The sequence below is a fragment of the Microcebus murinus genome, chromosome 17, assembly GCF_040939455.1.
Source record: "Microcebus murinus isolate Inina chromosome 17, M.murinus_Inina_mat1.0, whole genome shotgun sequence".
Lineage (NCBI taxonomy): Eukaryota > Metazoa > Chordata > Mammalia > Primates > Cheirogaleidae > Microcebus > Microcebus murinus.
This window is the reverse complement of record NC_134120.1, coordinates 26,621,458-26,642,282: the sequence shown is the minus strand read 5'-3', so window position 1 is coordinate 26,642,282 and position 20,825 is coordinate 26,621,458. Positions and strand designations below refer to the sequence as shown.

The window sequence follows — 20,825 nt, the reverse complement described above, 5'->3', positions numbered from 1 at the left end:
TACCCTTGAGGATATTCGTTGCTAAGGCAAGTTCATCTTACTCAAAGATCTTTAAGTCTTCGTTAAAATTGGTCAAATTTTGTTAAGCACCTGCCACATTGCAGTCAAATCTATGAGCGTATATGCAAGTAGAAAATCAGCTTCTGCCCTCAGGGAACTTTCACACTAATTAAGAAGGCCTAACTCCAAAACATGCGATACTAAATAATATTTTAAATGAATAGACTGACTAACAATCTAAGATGCTAACAGAGCTATCATCCGGCAAGTGATTGGTCATTAATTTTCAACTGATTTGTACCAAGGGAGTTCTGAGGACAGTAAGATGATCTGGGAAGAGAAGAATTCGATGGACTTCTAAGGATGGGCCAAATTAGATAAGCAGACAGAAGCTGGAGGGGCAGACTTTTGTTTCTGAGATAGCAGTGTCTGTGGAGATAATGGCAAATGAGGCTGGAGGAGAAGTTTAGGGTCAGAACATAGAGTACCTGAAATTCTAGAAAAAGGCATGTTGACCACTCTGAAGGGTAATAATAGTTCAGTGGCAGCTGTGGGCCAAGAGCTGTCTGCAGTTATTCTTTGGATGGTTTACAGAGATGGTTTAACTCAGATTTCCTACTATCTGGCAACAGTTAGTTGGAACAAGATGACATTTGCCCCATTAGATGGTCCATATTCTTGTTAGTTTGTCATGTACCCCATGCCCCCTCCCACCGCCACCTTCCTTCATGACCCTGACCAGCTCCCTTCAGCATGTGGACTGCCTGGTTCCCTTTAGGGAACCATGGAAGGCGTTCCAACTGGAGAAAGGGGTGGGATCAAAACAATGTGCTAGAACACTTAATCTAGCAGCAATAATACATGTGATCTGCAGTAATATCTTTTGCTATTTAATTATGGAATTTGAGGTTTCTAAGAGGACTTTAGGATTGAGAAATCTGGCACTCCCATGCAGTCAAGAGTAGAAAATTGACAAGGAAGCCCAGGTTTTCTGCTTTTATCCAGCTCCCTGTTTTCTTTGCTTTCTTGAGGAAACATGGTATGAAACTGGCTTTGAAATGGGGCAGCCCTTGCTTGAGCTGTTGAGTCTAGGACTTCTGAGATCTGCGCCCTTGGGAAAATCAGTTAACCTCTGAGGTCTCAGTTTTTATCTCCGTACAATGGGGATACTAAGGCCCTCCAGTGGTTGCTATCACAATTAAATGAGGAAGCCTGAGAAATACTGCAGGCTGCACTCTAGGTTCTCCCAAACCTTCCCCTTTCTGGGACACTTCCCTTGTGTGCTCTAAGGTATGCTATTAGCACAAAGCATGGGTGTTAGAAAAATTATCACTGGGTGAATGAATGGTTGAAAACCACCTACATCTCCACTAGCAAAGAGTAAAAGTTCTTCCCCCCAACCCCACCCCTGTCTCCCCCACCCGGGACACTTAAAGTTTGAGATCTGCTGTTTTAATGTGCACTGGAAAACTAACTCTGTTAGTTTGTCACCTGTTGGAGAATCCTCTTCCCCAGGAATTGTTGTTTCCTTGGTACTCTTTAAACTAAGAGACACCAGATAGCCTTTGTAAGATAATCAGGAAACGTGAGTTTGTGCTACCAGTGGACAGTGCCAGAAGACAGAGAGAAGGAACTACTGGAGGGAATTGAAACTGTTTGGTGGTCCCAGCAATGTATGTGGACACTCTGTGGCTGCAGGGTTAGCCTCAGAAAGGCGAAGGGACTCAGAGCAAAAGCGAATAAGCCTAATATTACCTGTAAGTTCGCAGGGGACCCAGAGCAGCCTCCCAAGCAGTGTTCCCAGGAGGTGCTCAGGTATAGTTTCCTTGCTCAAAAATACTTCCTCCAAGGGATCTTCTTGTTCCCCAGTACCTGAAGCTATTTTGAGAGGACTTTCCTTAGTTTGAAATCCAGTTTTGTTAGTGCTTAAATAGCCACAATCCTGGTCTTTGTCTTGCACAAGTTGCCAGAGTGAAGCGATTTGGGCTTTACATATGGAAAGTTCATTTTGTTGTGTAATTAATGGGAAGCAGACTTTGGGAAGCTGATGATCCAGGCCCGTATTTATATGAGAGCATATGTCTGTGTTTTGTTTATGACTCACTCTCTTACTCCACGCATTGTAACTTGGGTTTGTTTACACTAACTTTTCCTAGAATCCAAGCCACATGGTATATGAGCCAATAATTTATGGTCTCTTAAAGGGAAAGATGATGAATGAGCTTTTTCCTCTTAAATTGTCAAATCTTAAATTGAGGAAGGCGTACTTGCTGCCTTGAATCTGTCCAAGCTTATATTTGAAAAAAGAAAAAAAGTTAAAGCAATAAGTTTTTCTCAAAAAACTACTGGTATAGCGCTCAGAATGTGGATGTATATATATATATTTGCCAAAACAGCCTATGACCCCCCTCCCCCCCAATAAACCATTACAGTTCTGATTCAAATGTTTGGTAATGAAAAGGCCATTCATGGTGGAGGCTGTGCCGTATGTTGGGGCAGGGGAGTATGTGGGAAATCTCCATACCTCCCATTCCATTTGGCTGTAATTGCTCTACTTTAAAACAACAATTGATTCTCTTTCTCTCTCTCCCTGCCTTACCGTCCCTCCCTCCCTCTCTCTCTTTCTCTCTCTCTCTATATATGTAAATATATGTATGTGTACACACATATATATATACACACACAGATATACATATATGTTTTGATGTTAGATAATTAATATATAATATGTTCATTTTCTGGGGCGGAGGCCATCATTTCGATCCAATCAGTGGCCTTAAATGTTCAAGCTGATTTTCTTATTGACTCTTTATAAGTTCCAAATTTGTTTTTGCAATTGAAATTTCATTTTTTTTCTGATTAGTTTGGATATCAAAGACTTGGATATCAAAGACAAGTCTATCATATAGACTTGGATATCAAGTCTATATTTCACATACTTTTGGTCATAGCTTAGCGTGTCCAAACAGTTAATGGTGCTCTGAGGACAGTAGGGAACAGCTGAAATATGTGAGGGTCTATTTGAATTTACAGGGATGTGACTGTCCTTCAAAAATTCCCTTCATGCCTCGCACACAGCCTTTACAAAATAGAGAGGAGATGGCAGATCAGGTGAAGAAGCCACACAGGCTGATTTCGGTTCAAGTAAGTGGGCTGAGCTCTGTGCCGGCCCGGAGGAGGAGGAGCTCAGGATTCAGATCCCAGCACAGTGCCTGGCACAAAGTGGGACACAGTCAGTGTCTGTTCCAAGAATGAATAAGGACGGCTAAGACATGGTCCTCACGCCTTAGGAAAACGCAGTTAAGAGGAGAGATAAATATTGACTAATCCCATAATCATCATACAGGACTAAGCAAAGCGCTGTTAGAGATAAGTAAGCAACACGGAAGGGAGCAAACAACTTAATGCTGAAATGAGATTCCATGGACGGCTTTTAGGAAGAGGACTTAATTTGGTGTTTGAAAGAGCAGGTAGGCTGTACTAGGATGTAAAGTATTAATAAAAAGCTTTAAGACTGAATTATAAACCGAATTCCAGTCGACATTTGGAAGCACTGGACCGATGCCTGGTGTTGTTTTGTCTTGTGTCTTTTTTTCCACACTAGGGCAGGAGAGTTGCCTCTGGATAAAAGAAAAATGCAAGACTTTTTTTCACTATCCAACATCAGATGCAATATTCTCTCTGACACCTACAGAAATAATAGAGTTGGGCACACACCTGTAGGCTATGCAAAGTTATTATTTCTGTGGCACATCCGTCTTCTACTAACCAGACAGATGCAAAAATATGTGAAAGTCTAAAGCAATCTGTATAAATTGCTTATTGTTTTTATGAGAAATACAGGGATACTTTGTCGTGTAAATTGACATTTTTTTTTCTTAGAAATCTTCAATAAAGAGAAGAATGATAGCATGCATTTGAGTCACTTGAATCCAGCCCAGAAGTAGTTAAGGGACAAGCATTCACTCTGAGAGTATTCAAACCCTTTGAGAATCCCTAAAAATCTGGGCACTCTTTGAGAAAACAAAATTAAGATTCAAAAATTTCACAACAGACTAGAATACTGTACTAAAACCAATAAAATTAAACTTTACAGATTTAAATGGAAGGCTTACATTTGAGCTCAAAAACCAACTCCACATAGCAATGGCCAGTTTGGGTGGCAATTTATATGAAAGTATTTAAGGGAGTTAATTGAGCCTCCATTTAAAATGAGCCAACAGTGAAATGTTGCTGGAAAAAAGAGTAGTAGTTTTTTTGTTGTTGTTTTTTGTTTGTTTTTTTTTTTAATGTTGCCTTCATCAGTGTAAGTGCAGTGGTTTGATCATAGAAATTATCAATCCAATTTTTCTGTATTTATCTCTTCATATCTGGAAAATCAGTTCAATTCTAGGCACCAAAATTTAAGATGAGCTTTGACAGCTGATAAAATCTCTGGAGGAGAGCGATTGAAATGGAATATTTTGATTTGGTCTGAAATCCATCTCATAAGAGACATAGATGAAAGATTGGAGGATGTCTTATCTAAAGCAGAGGAAAATTGGAGGTATATGACTTTTTTCAGAATTTTATTTATTCAGAAGTAAGGGTCTTTTTAAGAAATTAAGAGATTTGTCAGGAGGCACAGAATTGAGGGGTGATAAGTTAAGGCTAGAACCTCATTCTTCTAATGTCCTAGTTAACATGTTTTCTATCAGATTGCCAATAATAAGCCTGAATATTAAATAAACAAATGCAGTTATTATAAAGACCAGGAAGAAAACAAAACATAGATACTTATCTTTTTATATAATTCTTGATGTTCTAGCATGGTCAACAGGATTTATTTTATCTGAGCCTAAATATTAAAAATGTGGCAATTGTCCTAAGATCATGTCTGTTGCATGATTCTTCGTTCTTCCCTGTATTTATTTTCAAAATTTAAAAGACAGAAGGAAAATTTCTTACAATCAGGTAAGAACATGCATGCACAATAATTGGAGTATTATATAAGAGATGGTATTTATGGTTAAGGGTAAAGCTATACCACATTTGAGAGGAAAGAAAAAAGAAATATAAAGAGCCCTTTGAGAGGGTGCAACCGCCCACGCTGTGTGACCAACTGGCATGCTGTGCGACTCAGCAGATGTAGCTTCAAACTTTCTGGTGTTAACTACATTTCTCTCCAGCCTCCCGTGTTGTCTAGTCAGTGTGCTGGGGCTTGGTCCACATTGCAACAAGCAAATGCCAAAGTCAATCGAAACAGACCAAGGCTAAATGGCCCTAGCATTCCTCAGTTTACCAGTGACACCACTCCTGATTGGCTCCTTACCAAAAGTTTAGGAAGCAACTTTGACCCTAATAAATAACACCCCCAGAAAAGCTCTCAGACTTAAAAGATTCTTGTTGATCCGCCATGGGTAGTCCCTTCTGATGAATATACATAGTGTTCCTTGCAGGGAACTATAATCTCCTCTTTGGTTAATTCTCTGATCGCTGAGCTTTCTCCTTTAACCTATTTTTCTCGGGCCTGCTAAAGTCTTGATTACCCTCTGGTTCCTTAAGCAACCTGGCAATATTCTTAGTTGGCTCAGAGCCTCTTTGGAGTGAGATACCACCATCTTTACCTGTCCAGAGTCATAGGTGTTTTCTCCAACCCCCAGGCTCATGAAATAACTGGCATTATTTCGTCATGCTCAGAAGAATCAAGGACTCTGAATAAAGGATGTCAGCATGGGGTCCATTCTGGGAGGTCTCCATGGTCAGGGCGCCCTTATTATTGCCATGGAATTGCATGCAATTCAATTAAAGGTGTCCTAGGGAATACTAAGATTAATGTTATCCAGCTTTGGGCTTTAGGAGCTTACGATCAGAAAAAAAAAAAATCCAGCAGGAAATATTAGTCAAGCATCTATTATGAAAAAGGAACTGTTTTGAGGGGTATGAAGAACAACACATGCTCTCTGTCTTCAAGAATCTTTAATGCTTCCTAGGCTGGGAGCTCATAGAAATTTAAGATCTTCTGGGACTAAATGCTAAGTGTGTGAATAAACTCTTTAGAAGTTTTTTAAAAGAAAGGAAAACTTTAAAGCAGAGAGCTCCAAATTTTTTGATCATGCAGTGGTATCAATAACATAATTTTGAATAGCACCCCCCCCATTTAAATACATGCATTCTTTTCTTAAACACAAATTTTGAAAGGATGAGTAAATGATACTCTTAAAATAATTTTAGATTTCATGTATTATTATTATTATTAATGAAACAAAATATTTTTACTGCTATAAAGATTTTACACTAATTTCAATGTTTTAATGATGTTTTAAGGAAGGCCAAGTTTGAGTTTGCTTACTTGTTTTAGAAAATCTTGGTTTTTTAAGATACTTGGGATAAATAATTTCAAGATCTGATTCTGAATTCGACAACACTTGCTGTTGGTAGGTGCTGTAGGTTAAAAGGCTATTTCACGTAGATATAGATTCAAAAAAGAAAGCCTTATTGACCGTGCTTAAATTATACTATCATTTTTTCCATATTATCTATCAATTAAGCAAGATTTTTGTTGAAACTTGGCTTGCAAATGAGAAGACATTGCATTTTTTGAGTTCATAGCTCTGAAACTCTTCATTTGGAAGTTAGTTCTGTTTACAAGATTTTCAAATTTGCACATTTAAGGGATTGTATAGGCTATAATACATTATTTTCAGCAACAAAATTGCCAAACAGTGGAAATATTTGCAATCGATTTCAAAAAATGCTCTTTCCATAGCATGAGTTTCTTTCTAAAAGCAGTTACTTTCTGGCCCACTTTGTCCTAAAGGGAAATCAGATGTTTGATCTTTTACCAACTGCTAGGTAACCTTACTGACAGCCCATTGACAGCACAAACAGAAAAGGTGAGAACCTTAAGAAGAACCTTTGTCTTTTTGCACAAGAAAATTGCCAAATTTTTCTTTGAAAACGACAACTCTTTTCTACAGTTTGCTGTGAGATAATCAACAGAACTCTGTGTGGTATATAAAATATTTCATGAATATTCTTCATCTCATTACATAGTATTTTGAATTTTTTTTTTTCTATTTAAAGTCTTGTTTTTCTAAAATTAACCATGTGGGCTGACCTGCTGTAGCATTTAGAATATAGAACATTGACAACACCCTGAAAGCAACAAACTGATGAGATGCCCCTCCAGCCCCTGAAGGCATGTGGCCTCTCCTTCTCCCAGGAATGCCATGCCCAGGTGTGACAGGTCATGGACCCATCCTCTGACGGGCAGCCCAAATAAGGGCATCATTGTTGTTCTATATATTAAGCATTAGAATCCTTAATTTAGTTTTTATTTTTTAGATAAAATATAAATAATATAACATATACAAATCATTAATATGTTCTTCCTGCAGTCCCATAATAGTCTTGCTTCCTTCTGGGGGAATGAATGTGCACCTCACTCCCACTTGGGAAGCTGTGGGTTTAATTTGGAGAGGCAGAGAGGGGGTGAACAGTGTGATCAAGTTTCTCAGAAGAGGAGAGTGCGGGACAAGTTTCTAAATCCAACACTATTAATCAGAAGATCTAGGGAGACTCCTTGGGGCACTTTCTGTTTGGTGGCCTTTCCCATTTCAGAGATCACATACAGAAACCTGCTTACACCTGCACACCCCACTGCTTCGCCTCTGCGTCAGCCAGTCTGCCCACCTCCCCTCCTACCTTGTCCCAGGGAAAAAACGTGAAATAGGAGCAGAACAAAGACCAGAGTCCCCCGAGCCATTGCAGCTAAGATAGAGAGTTCTTTCACAATAAACCTCTCAGAGGAAACTGTTGTTTGAACAGTCAAGTGGTTACTATGCTTCAAACTAAAGCTAGTCACAGTTTCAAAGAAACCCTGAAGCATACTAAGATGACATGAAGAACAGAATGGAAACACCTTCACATCCTAACAAGGCCCCAACATCTGCTAACTCTTAATTCTAAATTACTGCTTTAAACTTGGAGAGCAGGCCTTTAGCACTTGTGTTGATAACCAGCAGCAACTCAGACGCCCCCTACCTTGTAGGGGCAACTTGCCATCTTTTTCAAAAGAGCTTTTAAGGCCAGGACTATAGAAAGTTAATTTAAATTCTAAGAATGGAGGGAGAAAGTTTGCATGCCAAGGCAGGTTGCCTCATACTTCCCATTAAAAAATAAAAAGCAGCATTAGAAAAATAAAGGACCATTACCAAGTCAAGTAGAAGTACAAAGTATAAAAAAAAAAAGAAAGAAAGAAAAAAAACTGTACAATTTACATTAGAGAACATGAGACAATTGAGTTCCCTTGTATTTGTTGACCACATCGTATGCACCAAATCACGTGTGAAGTGGCTTGTGCTGGGAACACTAAAAGTAGAGAAAAGATGTGGCCTTTGCCTTCAAAGAATCTTCTAGAATCTATGAGCACCAACAAAGCAATTCACACTGCAGCTCTGCCTCAGTAGAGGCAGATGGTGTTCCAGCCCTATCCACCCTGAATGCAGCTTAACTGAACCCTGAAATGCAGGCAGTTCAGCCTTCTGCAACATCTCCCCACCTCCCCTTAGGAACATTCAAATGGCAAGAAAAACTCTTAAGGAATCTAGAGATAATTTTGCCTCCCTCCCTTAACCCACCCAAAGCTTTCATGTAAAACTAGATGTGTCTTGCACATGGGCAAAGTACAATCTACAAACATGAGTGCCTATTTCTTGGGAACCTTCCATATAACTAAGCCTTGTTAGCCCTTGTCTTGGCTCATGGTGCCTGTGCTACATCTATAAAGTTTGCGTACAAAAAGCACTGCTAAGCCCATTCTTCAATTATCATAAAAGACGTGACAAAATCAACAGAATGCTGATGAGCCAACCCTCTGATAATGGAAGTGAAAAGATAGAAAATCTAGATCTGGACCCAAACCAGCTCAATCATTTGCATGGCAATTTTAAATACAGACGGGGTCTAAAAAGATAATTTGTATTGCAGAGTTATGAAGAAATGAATTTGCATTTTGCCTGGGCCACTCATAATTATTCTTAAAAAACTAACAAAGAGCGGGCAAGATATAGGACAATTATAGGAAGGAGAGCAAATATGGAATCAATCTTGCAGCAAGAGCCCAGAAATTACTGTCCAATAATGAAACAATTTGAAAAGAGAAAAATCTGTAAACATTTAGAGGGACAGTGAAATCATAAGCAATAAGGAGAAAGATTTGTGAATAGCAAACCTTGCCAACTCCACAGTCTCCTCCCTCCACACTAGGATTTCAGAATTATTAGGTGAAATAAATGTTTTCGAAAGCCACCCCACATTTTGGGGAGGCAATTGATAATGAGCATAGGAAAGAATTATAGCAATCTTTAAATCTGGAAGGGAACTTTGAGAGCAGCTGCTTCAGCCATCCAACATAACGGATGAGGTTAAAGAGACCCAGAGGGGCTAAGGATTCATCCCAGCCCACCTTCCTTTCCTGCCCCCTGGTGCAGAGTCCATTCTGCTACACTGTACCTGCTGTTGTTCACACGCAGGGATAATGAATCTGAAGTTAAAGTCTGGATGATAAGCATAAGGACAAAATAAAATTCAGATGTTTAGTAGATGTGGAAAACCTCAAAGATTATCATGTACAAAAGAAAGAGGGATACTAAGTCATGACACTTTCTGACATCAACGGAGGTTGGCTCATGTCCTGTATTTAGGCAATTGGTTGCAGCATAAAACAGAGAATGCATTTATTCTCTCATGTCATTAAGCCAGGAGAGCAGCTATCAACATGAGCTTTCTAAGGAGATGGTGGATGCATGCCCTTCATCAAGAATATCCTTTGTCCTTCCGAAATTGTTTGGTGAAATAGAGACTGGAGAAGTGAAAACCAGAGAACTCTCGAGTCCTAAGATTCTAAGATGTTTTATTGCCACTTACCAATAATTTTTTAACTTTGCATTCTGGAAAATGTGAAACATATAGCAAAGCAGGCAGAACAGTATTAATAAACCTCCTGTACCCATCCATATCAACTTCAACAATATCAGCTCGCAGTCAATCTTGTTTCACCAGTACCTTTTTAAATTTGGGTTCTCCCTCCCTTACCCTGCAATTTATTTGTTGAGGACACCAGGCTGTTTGCCTAGAGTTTCCCGCAGTCTACGTTTTACTGAATGAATCCCTATGTGTACTCTGTCCTCTCTATTTCAAGGTGGTTACGTCTAGACCTGAGCTGCCCCGTGTGTGGTAACCACTAGGCACATGTGTCTATTTATTAAAATTAAATGAACTTAAGAATCCAGTTTCTCAGTCACACCGGCCACATTTCAAGTGCTCTGCAGCCACATGTGGCTAATGGCCAGTGTCTAGCCTAGAGGGCAGCCCAGATATAGAATATTTCCACCTTTGCAGGACATTCTGTTGGACAGCTCTTCTCCCAAGGCTTAACAAAGTTCTGTGAGGCCACGCTGGAGGGAAGTAGATGTTGAAATCTCATGCACCAAATCTTTGGCCCACAGTTGATCCCCACCCGGTGTTCACTTGCAACCTCCACAACTAGACATGGAAGATGGAATAAAAATTCAAGCATCTATGTGTTTCTAAATTTACATAAATGGTGTACTTACAAATACTTTCATGATTTCTTTTTTTATTCAACCTTTTTAAAGATTTAACCATGTTGATATATTTATATGTAGTTTATTAATTTACTAGACATAATATTCCATTGTTCATTGTATCACAGTTGATTCATTACCCTCTTAATTAACGTTTAGATTGTTTTCCAATTCCTGTAGCATACACTGAGTTTCAAGGACCATCCTTGCATGACTTTTGCCTCCTGTTAGCAAATGAGCAAAAGAGGTGATCTTGCCATGGGATTGCTGGGGCGTTGAACATGCACACTTTCAACCCTAACAGTTGCCTAATCGTTCTCCAAAGTGATTATTCTAATTTACACTCTCACCAACAATGTGCAAATGTCCTCAGTTCCTTACATCATTACCAACATTAGGTAGATTTTTACCATTATGAGTTTACATATATGCAATAGAAGTAGAACTAGAAGCATAAAAATGTAAGGGTAGGGAATGGAGAGGGAACAATGACTTAGCTCTATCTACCATGTTTTATTCCTTAAAAGGAAAGCAAATATGACAAAAAGTTAACATTTGTTAAGTGGGTGCAAGGAAGTTAGTCATGTCATTCTTGGTACTGTTTAGTGAGTTTACACTATCAGAATTTTTATTGCATAATCATTTTTAATACAAAAATTTAATGAAAAATAATACAGCATATAACAAATTCTTGACTATAGGATGATGGACTAGGTTTTTTGTTTATTTTTTGATTTTGGTCTTTGAGGGTTTTTTGTTTTTTGTTTTGTTTGATTTTTTGCATTTCACTCTAAAAAGAAAATGCTTAAGAGAGATAATCCATTGGAAATGTTAATATTTGCCCCACACAACTCCAGCTCATTGAATATTTCAGTCAAGCTGTATTGAACAGGATTGCCAACTAATTGATTTACTTTATATTTGCATGCTATATTATATGTCAGCAAAATGATTTACTTTATAGTTGCATACTATAGTATATATCACATAGCATTTTCTTCTTCTATGGATGATATACACTAAAGAGAGGATAAACTGCAAATGGAAACTGCTTGGAATAATGCCAGTTTTGTGGAGTACTTCTGACTAGTTTCCATTTACTCATGAGCTATGTGGACAAGGAAAATTACTTGTCTCTGACATGGAAGCCTGCTAACTCTTAGTGTCACTCTATTTGCAATGGTGGTTTTAAAAATCCAAACTAGAACTCTTTCAGAGAATATGACTACAAGACAGCAATGATTAGTCTCATTTGTCAGTCCAGAAAACCATTCTTAAGTCCCTTTTATAAGCGAGGCACCCTGCTACGACCCATGAGGAACACAGAGAACAGACAAGGATTGGTTCCTGCATCTGAGAACTTACAATGAAGCAAACTTTTTCTTTTACAAAACTAACTACAAAAAATTTATTTTTATGGTCAGAAGTTCACTGTGTGTGTGTGTTTTTTTTTTTTTTTCTATTTTGATCTTTTAACTTATTTGAAAAAATCGTTCAGTAGGTATTCATTACTCAGTCAGTCTTACTGACCTTTGGCCAAAAGCAGTAGCATTTTGACCTGGCCTGCAGGACTCAGCCCTTCCCACTCCATGAAGCCAGCATTGTAAATAACTTCAGATAAAACCCTCCTGGCAGTCTGTGATGGGCACAGCAGGAGGGAGAAGTGGGGCAGAGCAGAGGAAAGAATGAACTGGGGGTACCCAAGAAGAAATGGGAATGGTATCCACGTTTTCAACATGTTTTTGTTGCTTTCCCTTAAGATATGAATATCTATTCTGCTTCTCTACTAGTAGGTGGGAAAGAAACAATGAAAGGGCAGAACAAATCAAGATGCTAAAACAGAACATATTCCCCTCTATGCCTAAGTCTTCTACGTGGGCTTCTTTAGGGTAGAACATGGAGGGGGAATCATAGCAACAAAGAACTCAGTGCGGAAACACTTCTTAAGTTTACAAATGGCCAGAGGGAGTGGCCACAGTGAAGCTGGGGACATGGGATCTGTGCTAGTGTGTGTGCGCACACAGGTATGTACACATGCGCCTGCTCATAAACAACACAGGGAGAAAGAACGATCTGAAGGAGGAATGGTTGGCTGTGTCTTGAAGCCATTCACACTATATGGTGTCTGAACTTCAAAACGAGGCACTTCTGAAGGCCATTTAGTGGCGGCAGTACAGGACTTCCTGAGACTGAGAAGTTCGGCTCATAAAATAGAGGCGCATCTGGCCACCAGGACATGAAAAGAGATTTTTGCAAACAACAGCCCGGTAGGGGGAGTGTAATTGATTCAGAAACACCTGGCTGATATTTCCCTTGAGGTTCCCAGCAGATGAACTGGGTAAGAAGGACTCGGTTAATTGGACACCACCAGGCAACTTGACAAGTCCAGAACATCAGGGAGAAAAAATGTAGAGAGACAGTGCCATGCCGACTAGAGTATTCCAGGAAATATTCCTCCCTCTGTCACTGGAAGAGGGGTAGGAATGAAACAGTTCAGTTACATAAGGCATCTCTTCTATGAGGTTGATAGTACATCTGGTTTATCCCAATTGCTTGCTATGGAGACCTGCGTGCGTTTTTATTCATCTAACGTCTACAAAAACAAAAAGAGAAAATATAATTTAATGCTAAGTTGAATTGGATCAAATATGAAAGGGCTGAATTTTTTTTTTAAAAAAGTAAATTCTTAACAAGAAAAATAAAGGAAAATTTATATTGTGATTCTGCCATTGACTCCATAGCTCCAAGGCAGGTCACATATATAGCATAAGCCTCAGTTTCCACATCTTGAAAATGGGAACAACAGTATTTCACATACTTTGCACACATAACAGCTATCTGACTGATGTTTATTTTTATTATTTTTAAATTAAATAAAGAAAGAAAAAGAAAGAATAAATATCGGGTACTGGGTCGCATCCGAAGCACTAGCTGTCCATCATCTTTATAGCCAAATATAATGCTGGGTGTCAGGGAAAAGGCTTAAGTGTAAGGCAGCTCGCGCCCTGTGCTCAGTTTCTTCTCTCTTCCCCTCCTACAGCCAGCTCCTCCCTGAAGAAGCGATTCAAGCGGCGGGAGATCGAAGCCATCCAGTGCGAAGTGCGGAAGATGTGCAACTACACCAAGATTCTGTCCACCAAGAAGAATCTGGACCACGTGAACAAGATCCTGAAGGCCAAGCGGCTGCAGAGACAATCAAAGACAGGCAACAACTTCGTCAAGAAGAGGCGGGGGCGTCCCCGCAAGCAGCCCTCCCAGTCCGACGAGGACTCCAGAGACCAAATGCCCGTGCTGGAGAAATGCATCGACCTGCCCAGCAAACGGGGCCAGAAGCCCAGCCTGAGCCCGCTGGCGCTGGAGCCCGCCGCCGGCCAGGACGCCGTCATGGCCACCATCGAGGCGGTCATCCACATGGCCCGCGAGGCGCCGCCGCTGCCCCCGCCGCCGCCGCCGCCCCTCCCGCCGCCGCCGCCGCCGCCGCCGCCGCCGCCCCTGCCCAAGGCCCCGCGCGGCGGGAAGAGGAAACACAGGCCGCAGCCCCCCGCCCAGCCCCCGCAGCAGCCCCTTCCGCAGGAAGAGGAGGTGAAAGCCAAGAGGCAGAGGAAGTCCCGGGGCAGCGAGAGCGATGTCCTTCCCTAGGGTGGGCCTGGGCGTCTGCACCTGGGGCTGGGGGACTGACACCTCGGAGGTGCGGTGAGCAGGGGCGGGGCGGAACCCCGCCGCAGGGACACCATGCCCTTCTCTCCAGAAGCGGGCAGGCGGGACCGGGCCAGATGACCGGGCTGAGCCATCAGGAGCTCTTGGGGAAGCAAAGCAGGGGGAGGGGGGCGCCTTCAAAAGAAGCTTGTCTGTGCTTTACAGCAGTTCCCAACCAGGTGTGGCTAGGTCTTTACAGACGAGAGGGAACCCCATCCAGGGGGCGTTAGCTGGTGGTGCTCTCCCATGGCCACCTGACCTTTCACAGCCAAGGTGCGCCCTCCATTCCGATTTCATTGGGTGGCCAGGAAAATCGAAAGGGAAACACCTTCAATTAGGAGACATTCCAAGGGGAGAAAAGTTGCAAATTGCTCAACTGGCATTGCTGTCACCCACTTCCAGTTAATTGGTTTTTATTTATTTCGGTTTTCAAGCTCTGTTAGGCTTTGGGGTAGGTACCAGCATCATCTTCAGGTGACCTGAATCTCTCCCTTTAAGAGTTCAATTTTTCAGATGGAATTGTGTGATCAGAAGGTAGAATTCTAGTGACAGGCGACTTTAGACTTGCATTCATGTTTTTCTGTATGCCTCCTCTATCGCACATACACTGACTTTTAGCATCGTCTATTCCTGTTTTTCCTTTGCCCATTGTACTTCCATATTCTTTTCCATTAACTTACTTGCTGCCTTCTTTTTCTTGGTACATATCTAAATAATGTAACCCTTACCTGTGCTGTAAAATTCGCCCTTGGCATGCTGTCCCAAGAACCTGGCTTGGAATCCCAATCCTTGTGAAACATACTCAGTATTGATAGAGCCTTTTTAATAAGTAACTCAGAGCAGCCAAGGATATGTTGACCCAGGTGTCAGCCATGTTATTTTTATACTTAAAAAACATATCAGCAGAGCATAGGCAGAATAAAATGATTTTAATTTCCCACAGGAAATGGAATAACTGACAAATCGCCAAAAACTGAAACTCTAGACCCACCAGAAAGACAAGTGTCTAGCAATGCCTTGGTAGCTGATCTCTTTCATACAAATAATTGTCCTAAGTTGTTGAAAAAAAGAAACAAAAAGACAATATAAGAAGTCCATTATCTCTTGATAATTATTTCTTTAAAGCAAATGGGAGTAAGTGTTCTTATCTGGAAAAAAAAAGAAAATGCTCAAAGGGTATCACCACTCCAATTATATCAAGCCACCTTGGACAAAGTATCCAAATTGTGGTTGCCTTAATAAACTAAAACATTTTTGTACATAATGTAATTATAAATCTATCAGTCTGCATGAATGCAAACTGTGTGTGACAAATCGTCTTTTAAATGATCAATTTCAACTGTACATTTCTCATCCAAGTTGTACTCTAGCCATTGGTTTAGCGTGGACAGATACTCCATCTCTATTATCCATTTCCACAGCCCAAATAAAATATGTTAAGAATACTCAGAATGAATATGAAGATATTCAATTTTCGTAGATGTTTTCTAAAAGTCAGATGTGAAAATTTCAAATAAGTATTTTCAATTTCCTCCCTCACTCCTTCCCTTCCCTTGCCCAAGACATCAAACACCTGGCATGGTAGATTATAAAAAGAGAGACACTGACAGAGAGACTTAAATTTTCTAATGGGAATTAGAATATCTGGTTTACCTCCAAATTAAGTTTCTTTACAGGAAGTTGGGACCAGCTGGAAATTGTATTATCACTTCAGAACACAATATTTTTCCTGAGAGGGAGAGATAGATTTTTGTTGGCAATGTAAGAGAATAAGTGATGGGGCATCTATGAGAATTAATTTTAAACTCCCAAGTTAATATGCTTGCAAGCATCACTGTTCTGTCATGGCACCAACAGTTGGTTGAAATTACCCACATGGTCATCCTATTCTGCAGTGTCACCGTGGACTTCACATCATTTGCTGCCCACTAGGTCAGTTGCATTTAATCCTAGCAATCTGTAAGTTTAAAGAACTACATTCCCCTGTACTTTAAAGCTTATATTCTAGATACTCACTTTGTGGCCCAGGTTGACCTTTGCCATTTCACACAACTTGAACACCAAAATCAAAGCAGCCATTTCTAATTTATTATTCTCAAGCCATGTCTGAGTAGTTCCAAAGTCACCTAAAAGGAAGGTTTAAATTAGCCCCACTCACTCCACAATCACTGTGAAACAGCAACCATTTTCATTCCAATTAAGCCATAAAGAGGTTTCTCTTCTTGCTGGATTTAGAAATCATTTCTTTCTTTCTTTTGCCTTTCTTTCTTTCTGTGTTGTACCATCTCTCTAACCGAGCCTATATGCAGACTAAGTCTTCTTGCACAGGAGGACGAGCTGGTGCTAGATAAACTTCTTAAAAGAGGACCCAAAGTTTAATTGGTGTTAATATCTAGCAGGTGAGAAATTCCAAATAACTTTGGGATGTGTTAGAATTTCCAAACCAATGAAAGATATTTGAAGAAAGAGTTAACAGCAGAGTTGCAACTTATACATGAATTCTGGTCTTCAGTTGCCATATGGGTTAAATGCAAATCCTCTACATCTGTGGTCCCCAACCCCTGGACCACGGCAGTCTGGTAACTGCCTATAGCCTGTTAGGAGCCAGGTCCTACAGCAGGAGGTGAGCAGCAGGCAGCAAGCAAAGCTTCATCTGTGTTTACAGCCATTCCCCATTGCTCGCATCATCACACAAGCTCCGCCACCTGTCAGATCAGCAGGACATTAGATTCCCATAGGAGGACAAACCCTACTGTAAACTGCACATGTGAAGGATCTAGGTTGTGCCCTCCTTATGAGAATCTAATGCCTGATGATCTGAGGTGGAGCTGGGGCAGTGATACTAGCGCTGGGGAGCAGCTGCAAATACAGATTATCATGAGTAGAGAGGTTTGACTCCACAATAAATGTAAGGCAATTGAATCATCCTGAAACCACCCCCTCCCCTGGTCCATGGAAAAATTGTCTTCCATGAAACCAGTCCCTGGTGCCAGAAAGTTTGTGGACTACTGCCTGCTTTGTGTGAATGACCCTAGGAATAGATTGGAAAACAGCAGAGGGCCAAAGCTGAGACATGCTAAACAGCTGCTCGGAGGTGGAGGCAAGTCCAGTCACCTACATAGCTTCCTCTCCCCACCACCCAGTTCCTCCTTCGGTGTCACAATACTTTTTCTTCCTTATGCTTTTCATTAACCTAAATCTTCTCATCGGTATAACTATTTCCTTATTCTCTAACTGCCCCAATTCCTATAGCTTCTCCTTTCCTGTCCAAGCTCAACACTGGGCCAATGTAATTTCACATCTAGTTGGGTACAGAGCCAGAAAGAAATCCCAGCTCTCCCGACCCAGGTTACAGAGGTCTCTGGCCTCTCAACACTGCCTAATGGCCCTGTGTGTTTTTTCTTTTTTGATAGGAGGTCATTTGGGATGCACGAAATTCCATATGCAGCTCCACATAATGTTTCATACTAAGAGAAACCCCTTGATTTTTATTTCTCTTTCTTTTTCTGCAATACTTGCCTTCAGCAAGCAGATGTGGACCCACTCATAAGGAGTCTGATTAATGATGAGAAATGGATGAAATTTAGATCTAAAAGCCCCCTTGAAGGTGATGATGGATCTTCAGTCTACCTTACTAAGGGTCTGGTGGAGTCATTGCTTTTCAACCCCTCATCTCAAATGAGAGTAACAGAAGTTTAACTTCCTCAAATAGTTCAGCTCTGGCTAAAATCCAAGGAAGAAAGGTCAAAGGAAAGGAGAGCATGTCAGGGGCTGGTTTGTGACTTGGCAGGACCAGGACTCAGCAGCCTCTGAGGCCCAGAGAAGGTGACTAAGGGCTGGCAGAAGATTAGCATGTTAACTTGGCTGCTGGCTGGCGTGGGAGGCCATGCTCGGTGGCAGTCAGAATTTGTGTTCTGCACATTGCTGGGTCTATAAATATGATAAGCAAGTGGTGACAGAATTATAGTATAAGGTGATGTACTACACGCAGATCATAAAGGATTTGGTTTTAAGACTTAAGTAGAAAATCCCACTCCTAGCTTATTACTCAACAATATTCAGATAATGAGCTTTTAGAGAATATTTTTCCCTATCACTAGAAAGATTTACCTGGGAACTGTCTAAAGTCTACATATATATACATATATATATTTCCAAAGCCTTTAAATACCAACTGTAACATGGAGAGAGAGGGGGGTGGCAGAAGCTGAAATGCCTCAAAAGCCATTTAAGTGTTACGTTGCAGGATTTTCAGTCCTCGTTATGTAAAAGTAGATAAATATAGACATTATTCACAACAGTACCCTATAGTATCACAATGGTCCAAATGCCAGAGCTTACAGATAATGTCATCGCAGTGCCTAGAAACTCGAACTGTAATATACCGTAGCATTTTCTTGGTGTTTCTTAAAAGTTTCTTTCCACAATACAAAGCGCCCTCTGCCTCTTGTTTCTTGGAGAGTTCACCCCGCTGATGAGTCTTCCTTCCCTGTTGGACTCAGTCATTTGGGGAACAGTCTTAGAAGCACATATCAACCAAGGAAGAAACTTCCTGGATATCTATTGCCCATTTGCCCAGGTATAATAAACACTAAAGGGGGAAAATTGAAAAGAACTGCCAACTGGCACCATGGAAGTGCAGTTCCACCCTAGGTTGGTGTCTTTCTTTTTCTTCCTTTTTTTAAAAAAAAAAAATCTATTTCTTAAATAATAATAAATGCACATGATGTGTTAAATATGTACATATATATTTCAAAAGAAAAAAATGGGGCACAAGATTGTCTTACAAGTCGTGCTGGCTAATTTTTAGTTTGTATTCATAAGTGGTTTTTAAAAGCCTTTTTTAAAGTGTAATTTGCATGTTCTACTTTGATTGTATGTAAACATATTTTAGAACAAAAAATGTATTTGTATTTTATTGAATATAGAGGCAAGAAAAATTGTACATTGTTTGAAATGTTCTTTTTGTAACAGTTTTTATTCATAAAGCATTTTTGTACATTTAAAATGAACATGGACTTGCTGTTATTTGAGGCGTAGATACATCTGGCATGCTGACTGTCATGCTCCTCCATGGTCTTAGATGTTGGGTTTTAAACATTTTTTTCTAAAAGAAAGCTCAGTCTTTTTTGCTACCAGATCAGGTTAGCACAGTATAGAGCACTTAACTATTAAAAAAAAAAAAAGTTAATCCTATTCATATGTTATTCATTGTGTGAAATTAAAGACATTCAATTCAGTCTAACATGAGTTGTGAATTCTTTTGTTTTATTTTCCATCTGGTTCACATCACTAAGGAGTATAATAGCATTTGGGGGTCTTTGCTCACACCAACTGGATACGGAATCATTGAGAAAATTCTAACCAAACGTCTGTCTTTTGTATGATACTGGGAAGTATGCTGTGGGCAAGATTTGAGTCTGAATTACTGGGTTACTGTTCAGAGAATGTTGCACTACCCAGACATCAAACCAAGGATGATTCATAGAACCAGTCACACTTCTGCTGAAAGCTATTAAAGGTTGAAGACCATCCTGTCCTAAATTTTTAGAAGAGCATTATGGATAGAGATTAAGCTTTCTTGCTAAATATCCCATGATGTCAGACATCTGAAGGATGGATCCCCGCCCGCACTTAAAGTTTTACTGGGTGATAGGAAGTTTAACTATTTAATAAACGGCAGACAGTTACTGATTCCCTACCCAGTGCTTACACTGAGAGTTCTTGCTCTGAAGGGACGTAACAAGGCCAACATTTGAAAAATGAACTTGCAGTTCTAAGCAGAATACGGCTGGTGCTGAAAGAGTAATGGGGTCCCCCCAAAATGTGGAGTCTCCACTATCCCCCTGTCTGCACTTCCCATTCTTTCTGTTCCAATTTTTAGTTTCTATTTATAAGAGGATTTCAAAAGCGTATTTTAAAAAGTACTTTGCACGTTTCACTTTAAAGAAATGTAAATGTACATGCGTTTGTGTATTTCTTGCCTTCTTTCTTTGTCTTATCTTCCAATGTGTCTCTTCCAACAGCCAACAAGATAGGTAGGAAATGTTATGAGCATCCCCCATCCCAAAGCATCAATGTGACCCACTGAGACAATTACTGTGACTTTTGGTATTTGCAGCACCCACAGTGGAATAACCAAAGTTGGGTGCAATGAATGGAAGTCTTCCGGGCAGTGTATTAGGGCAGCCTCGGGATGGGTGGAGCATTTGTGCCCCAGGTAGTCTCCTGAGACTCAGAGAATTTTATCAGCAACCTCTAATAGAATAGAATTTGCCCTTTTATTCACCCTGTCCTCTGCTGACTATCTTATGCTAAACTAGGAAAACCTGAAACATTATACAGTCTTCTTTCTACCATGGACTCATTAGTCTGATGGTATTTCTGGAATCAGCAATGACTTCTGAGAGAGCTCCTGATCTCTTCCTACCAGCTTCTCATGCAGGGACAAAGCTGGTGCCTCAGAAATGATTGGCTCAACTTCAGAGTTTTTCATCCATCCTTGGAGTAGCCATGTGCTGACAAAGATTCTCAAGGAAG

General features: G+C 40.4%; 1 protein-coding gene across 3 annotated transcripts in view; it reads left to right on the top strand.

The window, feature by feature from the left end:
* SETBP1 (SET binding protein 1) overlaps positions 1-19,530 on the top strand; it is a 359,523-nt gene extending 339,993 nt beyond the window's left edge. For all 3 annotated transcript variants that reach the window (XM_012790305.3, XM_012790306.3, XM_075993488.1), the window contains one exon: positions 13,630-19,530. In XM_012790305.3, the coding sequence (XP_012645759.2) occupies positions 13,630-14,228 (599 nt within the window). In that variant the 3' untranslated portion in view covers positions 14,229-19,530. The remainder of the gene's footprint in view (positions 1-13,629) is intronic.
* Positions 19,531-20,825: the final 1,295 nt, after the last annotated feature.